Source organism: Bicyclus anynana, chromosome 4, assembly GCF_947172395.1.
Source record: "Bicyclus anynana chromosome 4, ilBicAnyn1.1, whole genome shotgun sequence".
NCBI lineage: Eukaryota > Metazoa > Arthropoda > Insecta > Lepidoptera > Nymphalidae > Bicyclus > Bicyclus anynana.
Window position 1 is genome coordinate 13766264 of NC_069086.1, and position 13995 is coordinate 13780258.

Consider the following 13995-nt stretch of genomic DNA (forward strand, 5'->3'; position numbering starts at 1 on the left):
TGTTGTAAGGTAGGTAAATCCATTAAGGACTTACTGGACCGATGTCAAAATTAAAAATCGTTTTATTACGAACAAAAGATTTTATTTACAACTTTTATTTACCTACAACAGTTTTCATATTATTTACTTAGAAATTCTTAAACATCCTCTCAAATCGTCCTAGATTTGTTAGTTTTAATTGCCCATGTAAACCGTAACCGGGCGGCTTGCTCTTGTTTGCTTAGTAATAGTAACGTAACGCGTTGCAGTTGAAGTCGTCACGTTTGACAGTTGCAGTTGACAGAGCGAACTTCGGACTGGTTTTACGACCACAGACTATTTTAAAAGTTTAGCTTTATGTTGTTGCTGTCAAAGTATTCAATCACACCTCTCCGAAAATAGATGATTCTTAATTATATTCAATAATTAATTTTATTTAATTAATTAGTAGCAATTTGTTTAAGTTATCACTTCAGTCGAGCGTCGCAAGACGCACACTTTTTTTTTTAATTTTGAAGCGTTTACGATTGTAGAAAGAGAAATGACTCGCCACATGGCTACAGGCCCAGCTGGCCTATTTCCTACTTTGGTCTTTATTATCAACTTATTAAAATAAACAACAAATCAATTGACAAAATGTCATATACATACCATACGAAATACAAATGTCATCCGGTGCCTACTGGTGGATATCATATAGAATTCGCGCAAGGTAAGTCATTAGTCAACGCGCGACTTGGCGGCGCAATTATATGCCAGCGCTAGTGATCTCTTTTATCCGCCGAGAGATAGATAGAGATAGACAACAAGATGGCGGCACTTTTGGTTACTTCCGATTCTGGCCACGCGCAAACTTATAGTATGTAGTTGAAATATTATCAACCAATCAATCAATCAATCAATCAAATAAGTCAGCAGGTCTTTGTGACTAAAATTGGAGGATATAAGAAAAACATGGTTTTTATTATTGTTTTGTAATGTCACTCGTCCATTAGATTGTTCAGTCTGTGCTGTGTCATAAAGGCCACGTCCAGCATAGCCTCCGGGTCCAGCAGCTCCTTCACATCCTCATACTTCAGGCTCTCTTCGTATGCAAACATGATGCTAGAGTCGTCGAGCATCATTTTTGAAGCGACGAGAGCTGCTATACAGTTCTTAAGTCTTGCTAATGTTTCTCTGTCTATACTATCGACTGGCTGTGGAAGAAAAAAATCTGATATATAAAAATCTTGTCACTGGGAGCTTTGTGGGCCTCTATAATGAACTAGCAGACGCCCGCGACTTCTTCCGCCTTTATAGTTTAGACCTCCTTAATCCGGCCCTGTCGCAAAATCAGTTCTTAGCGGACGTCTACTATCAATAAACTACCTCTACTAGGATGGAAGCTCCCCTTTATTTAATCGCGATCAGCTAATAAAAATATAATATACTAGCATACGGCTCGCGGTTTTACCCGCGTAGTTATCTTTCCCGTAGTAAAAGGAGGATAAATATTCAGCACCCGAGGATAGTGTAGCTTCGAAACAGTGAAAGAATTTTTCAAATCGGTTTTGACAAAACTATTACTTAACATTAGTTTGACGTTAAGTACATCACATCATTAATTCGACGGCCTCCGTGGCGCAGTGGTATGCGCGGTGGATTTACATGACGGGGGTCCTAGGGTTCGATTCCCGCCTGGCCCGATTGAGGTTTTCTTAATTGGTCCAGGTCTGGCTGGTGGGAGGCTTCGGCCGTGGCTAGTTACCACCCTACCGAGAAAGACGTACCACCAAGCGATTTAGCGTTCCGGTACGATGTCGTGTAGAAACCGAAAGGGGTGTGGATTTTCATTCTCCTCCTAACAAGTTAGCCCGCTTCCATCTTAGATTGCATCATCACTTACCATCAGGAGAGATTATAGTCAAGGGTTAACTTGTAAAGAATTTAAAAAAAAAATCAAGTAGCACTGTGACGCCACAAAATGGATGACAGCGTTTTTGAAGTTTGGAAAATTTAAAAAAATACACTATTGTTTTATAACAAATCCTTAACTATTTATATCCATATTCATTGATATCCATATATTCGGACCCTTATTCCATGTACTACATGAAATTAATATTGGTTATATTAAATTTGATATGATTCAACTACCCCATTGGATGTGTGCGGTCCCTCTTAAACACTGACCTGCAACTCATTATTTTTTGTCTCATCTGGATTCTCGTCGATCGTCGCTTCCTCTAGCCGCGGACTGAGCCATATGAAGCCGTTGTTGCCGATGATGACGGAGACGCCGCACGGCAGGTTGTGGAAGTGGTTCTTGCGGCGCCTGATCAACGATGGGAACACCTTCACTAACACTCCTTGCGATAACTGTTAAGAAAAAAACAAACTATATTATAAAAATGAATCGCAAAATGCGTCGGTAAGCGCATAACTCAACAACGTCTTTTTTTTAATATTTTTTATTTTTTTTACGTGGGAAATCATGGATACCTTCTCGTCACGGGGAGGCAAGAGGGTTATGTCAGACTTCAACCGACTAAAACCCCACGGTATTCCGACTCGCCGCCTGATGACTAAGCCACGGGAACATTTTACAAACTACCGCAACTCAGCCAGCAAGACATTTGGTTATTCTTCCCCAGTTTTACCCCCCACAACTTTTAAATGGCTCAACCAATTTTCATTAAACACGTCTAAGAACACACGCACATAAGTCACCTTTCATACAAAACTAAATTGAAATTGCTTCATCCGTTCGGGAGGTATGGTGCCACAGACACTCCTCTTTTTGTGTCGGAAGTTAAAATAAAAAATAATTACAGTATAGTGAACTGACACAAGTTGTCACATAACGTTGGAGCTACTTATATTCTCGAGATACTTTTTTTTTTAAATCTGCTGCAAACTATTAATTACTAAAAAATCACCCTGTATGCTGACCTTGCCATACTTCAAGCTTCTTGTGTGGAGTGACAATGAGCCATCAGCGAACACACTTTGAACTTCTGCACTGATAAGATCTCCTTCTTTTAAATGTTTCCTCATTGTTTGCTCATCCTCAGCTGATCTGCGACGCTGTTGATAATTTCACTGAAGTTCAATTATTTACATTGTGAAGACTGGCACAAAAGTTAAGCATTCTGCAGATAACAGCATGATCTGACAGCCTGCTAACTGCACAGTTTAATAAAGTTATATAAAAAATGTATGTAATAAATGTAATGTTATGTAATGTTAATCATTGAGCCGATAACATTGATCCTGTTTCCTTTATGGAGAAAACTTAGCTTAAATAAAAATAAAAACGGCTTTTATTTCTTCTTAATAGTTAACAATTGATTAGGTACTAAGTATGTGCATTATAATTTAAATGTGTTTTCTTTTTTTTATTTAAAAGTGCAGTGCCCTTTGCAGTGAAGGCCTCCTTCAGGTGCTGCCATTTTGATCTGTCTTTTGCTTTCAGTGGCCAGTTTTTGCCTGTGAAATTCCTTATGTTGTCAACCCACAGATAGTACGGTATGTCTCTGCCTTAACTTAGTAGGTCGTAACTATAGGCTGATAGCAATAACAATGAATATGTCCATACAAAATGTAAAAAATACTAAAGTATGTTGCTTCTAACTGTATCCTTCATATTATCATCAATGTGTGACTGTCATTTCATTACAACTGCTTGTACATATTATCAAGCTAGACAGCACAGACTAACTATGCCTCATAGATACCAAGATACAAATTTTTCACTAACCAGTTCTCCACCAGGCAAGTTCACGGAGGATAATTGCAATATTGAGTCCAATCGTGAATTAGTTTCCACTTTCCACCTCCTCTGCTGCACTTCAAGCACTCTGCCGACAACTACATCACCAATTTCACCTACATACCGACTCTTCAATGGTCGTACACATATCAATTTGTTCACTTTTTGCATTACACCTGCCACTGAAGATTTAAGACAATTATCTTCTACATATGTTCCATGACCACTGAAAAGAAACCATTTTTTTTACACTACTTGTAATTTGCCTGATATTAACACTTACTATACCACAGCCCTACTAACTGTGTACTGTTTACCAACAAACAAATTAAAAATTAAGGTATAAATCGCTAGTCATTTCACATCTAATAATAATTAAAATTAACTTGTTCATAAATGAATGAAAATAAATTTGATTAATAACCTTAGAATAATTAGAAATAATTAATAAATATTGAATAACATAGGGCTGTAGTATAGCTCTTTGCTACTTGACAAAATTTTTGTTGTTCAGATATGTTTAGCAGCTAAATTTACACTACTTGACTAAACTGCTAAAGTAGTACAAACAAGCCTTAAAGTCAGGGTGCTCAGAGATTACTTTACTTATACTTATACTTTTTTGTGTTTCTGACATGTGACAGAAACACAAAAAAGTGCACACAAGAAACACACAAAAGTACTCGACTAAAATGCTAAAGTAGTCCAAACTAGGCTTTGAACACAAAACATCATACCAGGGTTATACCTGTATAGTATTGCAACTTCTAAGCATGCTCGAAGTTTGGCGCATACCTGAACAAGATAAGCTATCGTTCATAATTATTAACATCTGATAGTAATCGTTACAGAGAGTAAAACATTATGTAGGTGGATCAGGCTCATCACGCTCTGATAAACGAAAGGAGAGGCCTGTACCTTACAGTGAGCTACTAATGGACTGAAGATGATTAGATTAGTTATTAAAGTATAACAATGTGGCTCTTACCGCATGAAATCCTGCATTCCACTTATAACCTCTCCCGGCGTATAGAACCTGGGTGTATCATTGCTTGAGGCTACACAATGATTAACTCTCTCAGACGCCAATCTTATAGAAACATGACCAGTCATATTTATATCGTTCTCGTTCATTTTTCTATCTATATTATCAATTCCAAAAGAATTTAAGTTTCAAACAACACCACAACAATACAAACAATCTTCGCGAAAAACACAAATGTCAAAGTCAAATGACAAACGTCACACGGTCACAGACACGTTTTTAATGATTTTAAACTCTTTGGTCATAACTCACAGATTATTAGACAGACACAGACAAACAAAAACTTTAAAAGAAAACAAACTATAAGCTAAGGACATATAAAGGTAGAGTCATCTGTGGCAGAAAGTATTGGTACGGGGTGGAAATGGGCTATACTTTTTGAATCTAATGTTTACTTTGCAGTCTGTGTGTCTGTGTGGTCTAATCCACAGATCAGCCTCTCAAATTAAAAGCTGTTCAGCTGTCAAATGTATGTCAAATCAAATGTCATTGTGACTGTCAAGAGGTTATGTCAAAACTCAAATCAAATCAAAAACAGTTTTACATTTTACAAGATTGAAGATTTATTATAGAACAAAACAAATTCATTTAGTTTCGTTTCGGTTCGGCTCTATTCGAAAATAGAAAAAAAACGAAACAATGGCTGCAAATGCACCTCCCATGACTGCAACAGACAGCTTATCACAGGCAGTTAAAGCAAATATAATACATAACCAGGAATACTTATTGCAGGTTAGTTTTGTTTTAATAAACATTACATCGAAAATTTAACTTTTATTGAATTCCCTTTAATGATGCTGTTTAACTACTACTACTATTGATTCTTAATCATTCACTTCACGTAGAACTTGCAAATAGAAACATTCAAATATGTATACTTAAAATATCAAACTGTCTTTATTCAAAAACATTTTGGTATTAATCAAATTTCAGGGTTCTGTATTGGATTCAGCTGTAGAAGTACTGCTTCACAGACTACGGGGACTCTGTGATAATGTTGACGCCGGTCCGGAGACTTTTGATGATCAGGAGGTTTGCTTCATATTGCGGGATCCTAATCAGCAGGTACACTATTTTGTCCTTTTAAAATGTACAATATTGTCAGCAATATAATGATACATTTATATTATTATGGATTGGGAAAATCCATAACAATATAAATGTAAAAGCAAGTCTGTTTGTCTGTTATTGTTTCACAGCTAAACTGCTGACCTGATTTGTATGGAATTTGGTATAGAGATAACTTGGACCTTGGAACTAACAAATTCTACTTGTTTATCCTGGAAAAGTTCATTAATCCTGTGTGATTTGTAAATACAGAATATTAAGCGAATTGAGCTGTCAGACACTTATAAGTACAGACTATAAATTTTAAGAGCAACTTAGGGTAGACTGAAGAAAATTGGTGTAACATTTAATTTTACATAGCAATTTTTTTAGAAGAAAGTATCACTCTTATAAGATTTATGCAATTGTGGGCGTTCTGAAGATTTGTAATTAAGGAATATCCTATCATGTATGTATGTTGTTTATGTCAAAAGATTTAGACAGCTAGCTTCCACGCAGCTTGATGATCCATAAGGAGTAACAAATAACAATTTTTAGGCACTACCCTCAATGCTGCGAGTGCGGAAAGCATTAGATGCAAGAGACATGCCTTACCAGCTGCGGTATATTGGACAAGCTGATGGTGAAAAGAATAGACCAACGGTCCTGAGGAGTGTGTTGGACATAGCCTGTAGTGGAATGCTGTTTGAGTTTCTCAATGAACTGGGTTGTAGAATTGAGTATGAATATAGTGTCAAAGGTAAACTTAATTCATACATCACTTAAAAATAAATACAATCAACAATTTCTCTAATAATGGCCTAGTAATGGTTTTATTTTGATATTCTATAAAAGTCATCACTTGGTTAAAATTAAAAAAGTACTAATTTTTTTTTTCAGAGTATAGCAAAACATATGTATAAATCACACATTCATAACAAACTTCTGCTAAGTAACACCTGCTTCTAAATAATATCTAGTGTTTCTGAGCTTTTGAACATCCCTTGGTTTTGATTACCTTAAAAACAAATGTTGTCCAATTGCAAAAATATCACCTTATATTTGTCTCATGCAGCGAAAGAGAGCAATATTTTGATCAATTTATATTTTTTTGATTTTGCTTTGTCTATATTGTCTCATCATTATTGGCTGTGTTTATTCAATCAATGGTTTCTATGTGCACCAGACAGAACAGAATACTCAATTGCTTAAGGACATTGTAATGCACAAGGTTTTTAACTAGGGTATGCTATAGCATAAAAAGATAATAATGTATACCACACCAACAAATAAAATTGTATTGTTGTAGGTTACATGTTCAGAAAGGGACGCATGAAGATCACAGTGGCGAAGGTATTCAAGATACCTCAGAGCTCTATGGCCCCAGAACCTATCTCGCAGAGTTACCTAGTGGAATTGTCTGTAAGCTTCTTTTTTGTGTACCAACAAAATTAACAACTTTTAATTACCTAAAGGGGGTTTATGCATGTGGTATTATTGTATAATATTGTCATTAATTCATGTTAATAAAATACAAAAGAATATTAAAAATTTATAAAAAAAAATACTCTTCACAATATGGCCGTTTCAAGAATCTTTGTATCTATCTATCGTCATAAAAAAAAATACTCTTCACAATATGGCCGTTTCAAGAATCTTCGTATCTATCTATCGTCTGCTGTATCCAATCCTCAAACCAGCAGTTAAGCCAAAGCTTCTTAAGGTGTTGGTTGAAGCTTTTCGCTATAAGACCATTGACTGCAACAACTATCGGAACAATAGTTGACAAAACATTCCACATGGCGGTGATATTGTCATAATTATTATGTTTTATATTTTAGGTGCTAGCTCCAACAGGCCAAGACGCAATAGGCGAAGACATGCGCGCATTCGCCGACCAACTCCGACCCCTCGTGCAGTTGGACAAAATCGACTACAAACGTCTGAGCCACATGGCCGTCACATAGCCAATGTTTCCTACTTAGGCTGCCTTTGTACGTATCACTAACTTATCGATGATACGCATAAAGACTGCCTTGGTGATCGGAAGTGTTAATAAAAGTGGATGCTGCGAATTGTAAAGACATTTTACTTAATGTATTTTATATTATTACTATCTTATGTGTAATTTTACTCAGTGTGTGTATAATAAAATGTATTTCATTAAGGATAAGAAATGCGTTAAATAACAATAATACAAAATTTAAGATAAGCAATGCGTTGTATTCGATAATCTTAAATGAAACAACTTTTAACTTCGTAACAAGACGACATAATGTAGAGCAAGGAGGAGGCAAATGTATGCAATTTTTATAATATATCTTTATTATATTTTTAATTAGAGCTCAAAGGTATCTATTGAAAAACTGTATATACTTTTTAGGGTTCCGGTAACGTACCTTAAGCATTATTTTTATATTTGCACCCTTATAAATAACATAACAGGACGCGAATGTTTGTAATGCTGGCTTGTTTGAACGAATAGCAATTTCAAACAATTTAATTTAATGTTTTTATATTTTTGTCATTATTTGATTTCGTATTTTTTGTTTATTTACACAAAATCATAATATGACTAGCTCGCGCTTTATTATCGCATATAAAAGTATGTTTCTTCCTCTTAAAAAATCTTAACCATCTACTATGTATATTACGAGTATAAGTTTTTACTTTTTAAAAATATATTATAAGCAGCTCATTTGGGGTTTTCCATTATTTTACATAGGTTTTTTTAATAATTTAAATTTATAAAACTATTGATGAGCAACTTAACTCTAAATTGATGATTTGTTAACTACTATATTGGAAAATCTTTAATAAAAATTCTAGTTAATATAAAAAAGTTACATTATATTTTTTGTACTGTAAAATACATTCTGATAATGTAAAAGTTACATTGCATTTTTTGTACTGTAAAATACATCCTGATATCCAAAAATAAATTTTTTCGTGTTTTAGAAATTCGTATTAAAAAATTACTTAATTAAAAGCCGTAAAATTACTTTTCAGCGAACGAAATCTGGATTCTTTTTTGAGTTAATTATGACCAAATGGTCTTCACCATAATCATAGTCCTCACGCTTCAGGCCGTGAACATAAGCAAAATTGCCGAAATACAGACAATTTTCATAATTTAACTTAATGAAATCTGAAAATACAAAAATAATAAATTAATTTCCATATCCATAGTATTATAAAAAAACTACTCAACCGATTTTCATGAAACGTAGGTTTGTTATTGTGCGGGTATGAAGCCGTGCGCGCGGGGCATCGCTACCCCTCCCGGCCCTCGCGGACTGTCAGGAGTGTTACGAACGAATTTGCCAATTTTTTTAATAACGATAAGGCAAAACGTTTGCCGGGTAGTAACTATTAAAAATACAAAAGTAAATTTGTCTGTTACGTTTTCACGGATAATCTGCTGAACCAATTCATGAATTTTGGTATTTACATAAATGGGATCAAATAGAACTGCCTATACCTACTTTTTGAAACTAAAATAAAAATAAAGATTGTTTGTGTGGAAGTCTAAATCCGTAAATTGAATCTACATATAAATGAAAATTTTAATTTAGGGTGTACTCGTAGGTAGGTAATATTACTAGCAGATAGTTCGAAGAACCGATGGACGTTGGAGTCCCAAGATGCAAGAATAGCGACCCTCTATCAGGTGGACTGACGACATCAAGCTAGTCGCAGGGATTAGCTGAATGCAGGCTCAGTATCGAGATGTTTTAAAGTCTCTACGAAAGGTCTATGTCCTGCAATGGATGTCCATCGGCTGACATGATGATGATGAATATTAATGTAGGTAGGTATCTTGCCTGCCTGAGACTAAAATCTACGAATAATCTACCTGTAATAAATTAAGATGAAAATGAATGTGGACGAACCTGTACCATGAATGCAATTATACAAATCCATAATGCATATATTGTCAAATATAAAGGTCTGATTTGACGAAAAATCAAACCCGCACAGTTTCTGAAAGTAGGTTGGGCATATTCCACACCTGCAAACGATCATATACAAAAGGATGAGGAGGCATTCTTTAAAATGTACCTTGTATTCGACTTGTAAAGTTATGTTGTAAAGGTAAGATTTCCAAACCCAATTAATTTTAAATTAGAAAGCCAAATAAACAAAAGTTATGTATGTAAGTAACGAATTTATTTGCAAATTAAAGATTTTAAAATAAAAAGCTAAGTTTTCAGTTCACAGCACTGATGTAAAAAAGTCATGAATTATGAATTATATTCTTAAATACTAGATACTGCTGTAAAAATCTTAAATTTGTAACGTCTTAAAAATGTAAAATGTAAAAAAAAAACGGAAGGTAAATGTGTTGGTAGATATTAAAATGAAATGTAGGGTTCAGTTAAAGAGGGTTAAATATTTCAAATAATGGAGACATTGGGGCTAAATAGGAACGTAACAGACATTTTTTTGGAATGAGAGGTTTTCGAAATAAACAGGTTCTACAGTTGCTCAAGATAGGTATCTTACCTGTGCCCTTCAGTTGGCGGATTCTTAAAATGTAATTCAGTTTCATCTTCATACACACCTTGGCATAGATCTTTGAAAATAAAATTAAAATTATTGAAAACCAAGTGCTACGATAGTCCAACCCTTAATGGAGTATATATTCTTTGGTCCAACCTATAGTGCTAGCCATCACCATCCAATAAGTTCACGAGCCAGCAGCTCTTTCAGCAGGACATCCGATAAAACTGATCGTGTGTTGGTCGCGATCTGTTTTCTGTATTCTGTAACGATGTTTTGCCTAACTCGCATCGCAAGTGTATTTCGAATTCTCCTCTATCTGTCTTTTTCCATAGTATCGTGTTAAACAAAGAAGATTTAAGTGAATTCGAAACTTGCACTTACGAATTATACAAAACATCGTTACAGAATAGCCCTGCAGCATCGTATTTTTAATCCCCGAACGCAAAAAGTGAGTTATAAGCCTATCTGTCCAAAGCTCCCAAACGGATGAAGCGATTTCAAATTAGTATTTTTTGTATGAAAGGTGTTTTAGACATGTTTGAATAAAATCGGTTGAAAATATACTCGAGTGGGGTCTCAAATGAAAGCGCACTGAAAGAGACTATTGATGACTTGATCGAGAGTGTAATTAATAATTTCATGACCTTCAAGGGGTTTGTTTTCAATTTTATGTTGTATCTGATATCTTGCCATTAGCGCTGCAGACTCGTGATCTTATTAGATGGTGAGTGGCTAGCATTAGGCCTACCTAGATGCAATTAAAAGAAAAGTATACAAGACGACCTCTCAGGCAGGTGTTGATGTGGTTCTCAACTGAGAGGTCCTAAGTTTGGTTCAGTAGATTCCCAGCTCGGTTCAGTAAATGATTTTCATCATCATATAAGCCGATGGACGTCCACTGCAGGACATAGGCTTTTGTAGGGACTTACAAACATCACGATCCCTGAGCCGCCTGCATCAATTCACATGGTGGGTGTGGGGCCGCCATTCCAGCACCATGGGACCCCATATTGATTTTATAATTTCCAAATTAACTTGTGTCTGCATCGGCTGTGGCTAGTTACCAGTAAAGACGTACCGCCATGCGATATAGTGTTCCGGTATGATGCCGCGTAGAAACCGCCAAATATGGAAGAATAGAATAAACTTGTACATTTTCCAAGTCAGCCCACTTCCATATAAGACTGCATCGTCACTTAACACCAGGTGAGATGATGAGATAGCAGTCAAGGCACTGGTGGATTTAACTAGGCTAAGAAGAGCCCGCACGTTAGCGTCACTTGGGTTAGAAGTTGGTGTGTTGTGTGAAAACCCCGGAAATCCTTATTATGTATCTCAGTGTACCATTCGAACAATGAGTCACTACATCGATTTTCGTCGTATTTTCATTTTTGTAATCGTCTAATATAGTTCTTTCTACGAAATTACCTTGACTACGCCATTTTACATCCAGTGACTATGATGTTTTGTTTTAACAATCGTCTGACATGAATATTTCAACAAAATAACGTAAATATCAGTTTTTCGTTAAAACATTACTACCTGCTACTGCCTATTACCACTACTAGACTAGCGTTAGCTTTTAGCGATCTCTGTTCTGTGAATGTAACTTTTCGTAAAATGACGATTATTGTGTCATTTCGCTGAAAACACAATGTAAGATGATTGCAAAATCGAAAATACGATGAAAAACGATCTAGTGACTGTACAATATCAGTAACGTGAAAAAAATATTTTTGTTTTTTTAATTTTTGTTTCCTAACGTGAGATCGGAATAGGTTTTACTCACAAATAGTACACAGGAACAACAGGATTGACAACATCTTGTCGGCACTAAGATTTTTAAGTTTCCTTATCTTTTAATTAAATTCATTCTATTACGTTGCTCAAAAGTCATAACTTGTTGCAATAAATGTTTGCCTATGCGGCTACAAAGCAAACAAAACAGTCAGAAGAAAGAAGCAGGTAGGTAAGTTATGGATTTACGATTAGGTATTTTAAGTTTGTTGGTACATAGTATTTACGGCAACATGACCGTACATCTACTGTTCTGCCGTGGTACTTTCAAACTCGTCAATGATATACCAGAAACCAGGAGCGTAGCTACAGCCGTATCAAAGATACGCGCCCCCGCCCCCAGACTACAGGGTCCACTTACGATTGAGAGTTTCGGTATATGTATTCTGTGCCCGGGTAAACGTGCACCAAATCCAATGCTGGCAACATCCTACTTAATAGGTTACTCATGCATTTTTGTTATTACAGGGCCCCTCCAAAGCACGCTACGCCACTGCCTGAACTTAGTTAAAGCACATAATACATAATTTGTACAAGTAGAATGCCATCTAACATCGTTTGTAGATATTTATTTATTTATCTAAAAAATGTCCACTTGTGCAAATTATTTATACTCGCGTTAGTTCCAACATTCTACCAGAATGGCGCTAGTGTCAGAGTGTGTAGTTAAGATAAAGTACCTACATTACTATGTACTTTCTTCAGCATATGTATCTGCGAAATCACAGAGTAAGACACACTTTAGAATTTAAAAAAATAAATTTTAATATATTAACTTATAAATAATCCAACCCAACATCCCTATTTTCCAAAGATCGATAGTTGCAACAAATTATTACCTACCTAAACCTCAATACACTACATTGAAAACTGACGCACACTTTTACGTTAGTAGTAGTAAATAGAATACATAAGCAAGTAAAACCTGCGCAGGCCCACAAACTCCAATGATTTATTTATTATTCATTCGCAGCGATTATTTATTCGCGCTGCGTAGACACTGGCGCACCGGCGTAGCAGACACGTAGGCAGTGGGCTGATCGCTTACGTGGTTAGCAGCGGTGTACCTGACACTCGCCACTTATTTCGTTCCTTATCACCGGACATTCGACACTCGTCAACGACACCGTGCGTCAATAATACGTGCTAAGCATAATGCGTATTGGTGTATTGCCAATAATTTTAGTTGTTACGTAAAAGCTTTTCATTGAAAACATCACAAACTAAACAAAAAATAAATGAACAGAAACTAAACTTAGGTATGTGTCCTACATGCCTAAGTTTTCTATATGGTTTTTTTCTAGTTTCCCCATTGCGGTTTTATCAAGAACTGCCAGGCACTGCGGTCTGCATCCATACCTTACCTCCATAGTTGATGTTTCTTGGATTCGTATGAAGCGTTTTGGTTCTTCGTTCCTTATTTGAACTGCTAAATTATTGAATACCCTTTCAGCTTCCGTTTTCCCGACCACCTACAATATGGGTATCTTAAATCAAGAATGAATTGGCATCTTCTAGACAAGCGCGATCCATCATAGACTACATCATTGCTTTGTACAATGCGATTTGGCTGTGGAATGGAAATAGATACTTTGTATAAACACATAGAATACTTTTCATTCCGGAAAAATCCATGGTTCTTGCGGGATTTGTGAAACCTAAATTCCACGCGGACGAAGTCGTGGGCGTCCGCTAGTATTTATTAAAAAGATGTTGCTGAGTAAGTTTGATACTTAAACTGAGTATGTACCTCTCTATTACTAGTATACTTATTTCGCTTACATCCGTCCGCGCAATTTTCTTACAAAGGTGTGCGAGTTAATGATTAGATTAGGTGATATAGCGGTTATAGCGGTCTTATTTTTGTGTG

At 35.8% G+C, this 13995-nt stretch overlaps 3 protein-coding genes across 3 annotated transcripts; 1 reads left to right on the top strand and 2 right to left on the bottom strand.

The window, feature by feature from the left end:
- Nucleotides 1-60: 60 nt before the first annotated feature.
- LOC112055414 (exosome complex component RRP4) lies at nucleotides 61-4955 on the bottom strand. Its single transcript, XM_052891541.1, has 5 exons — nucleotides 4719-4955; nucleotides 3719-3956; nucleotides 2911-3045; nucleotides 2152-2337; nucleotides 61-1175 (listed from the first exon to the last, which is right to left on the bottom strand). Exons 1-5 carry the CDS (start codon nucleotides 4862-4864, stop codon nucleotides 960-962), a joined length of 921 nt encoding a protein of 306 aa, XP_052747501.1. The 5' UTR covers nucleotides 4865-4955; the 3' UTR covers nucleotides 61-959.
- Nucleotides 4956-5311: 356 nt separating this feature from the next.
- On the top strand, nucleotides 5312-8766 carry LOC112055413 (mediator of RNA polymerase II transcription subunit 18). The gene is made up of 5 exons (XM_024095505.2): nucleotides 5312-5507; nucleotides 5709-5840; nucleotides 6381-6582; nucleotides 7132-7244; nucleotides 7664-8766. Exons 1-5 carry the CDS (start codon nucleotides 5415-5417, stop codon nucleotides 7787-7789), a joined length of 666 nt encoding a protein of 221 aa, XP_023951273.1. The 5' UTR covers nucleotides 5312-5414; the 3' UTR covers nucleotides 7790-8766.
- Nucleotides 8767-8808: 42 nt separating this feature from the next.
- Nucleotides 8809-9862, bottom strand: LOC128198058 (uncharacterized). The gene is made up of 2 exons (XM_052881236.1): nucleotides 9716-9862; nucleotides 8809-8970 (listed from the first exon to the last, which is right to left on the bottom strand). The coding sequence occupies exons 1-2, from the start codon at nucleotides 9846-9848 to the stop codon at nucleotides 8828-8830; spliced, it is 276 nt and encodes a 91-aa protein (XP_052737196.1). The 5' UTR covers nucleotides 9849-9862; the 3' UTR covers nucleotides 8809-8827.
- Between the last annotated feature and the right edge of the window lie 4133 nt (nucleotides 9863-13995).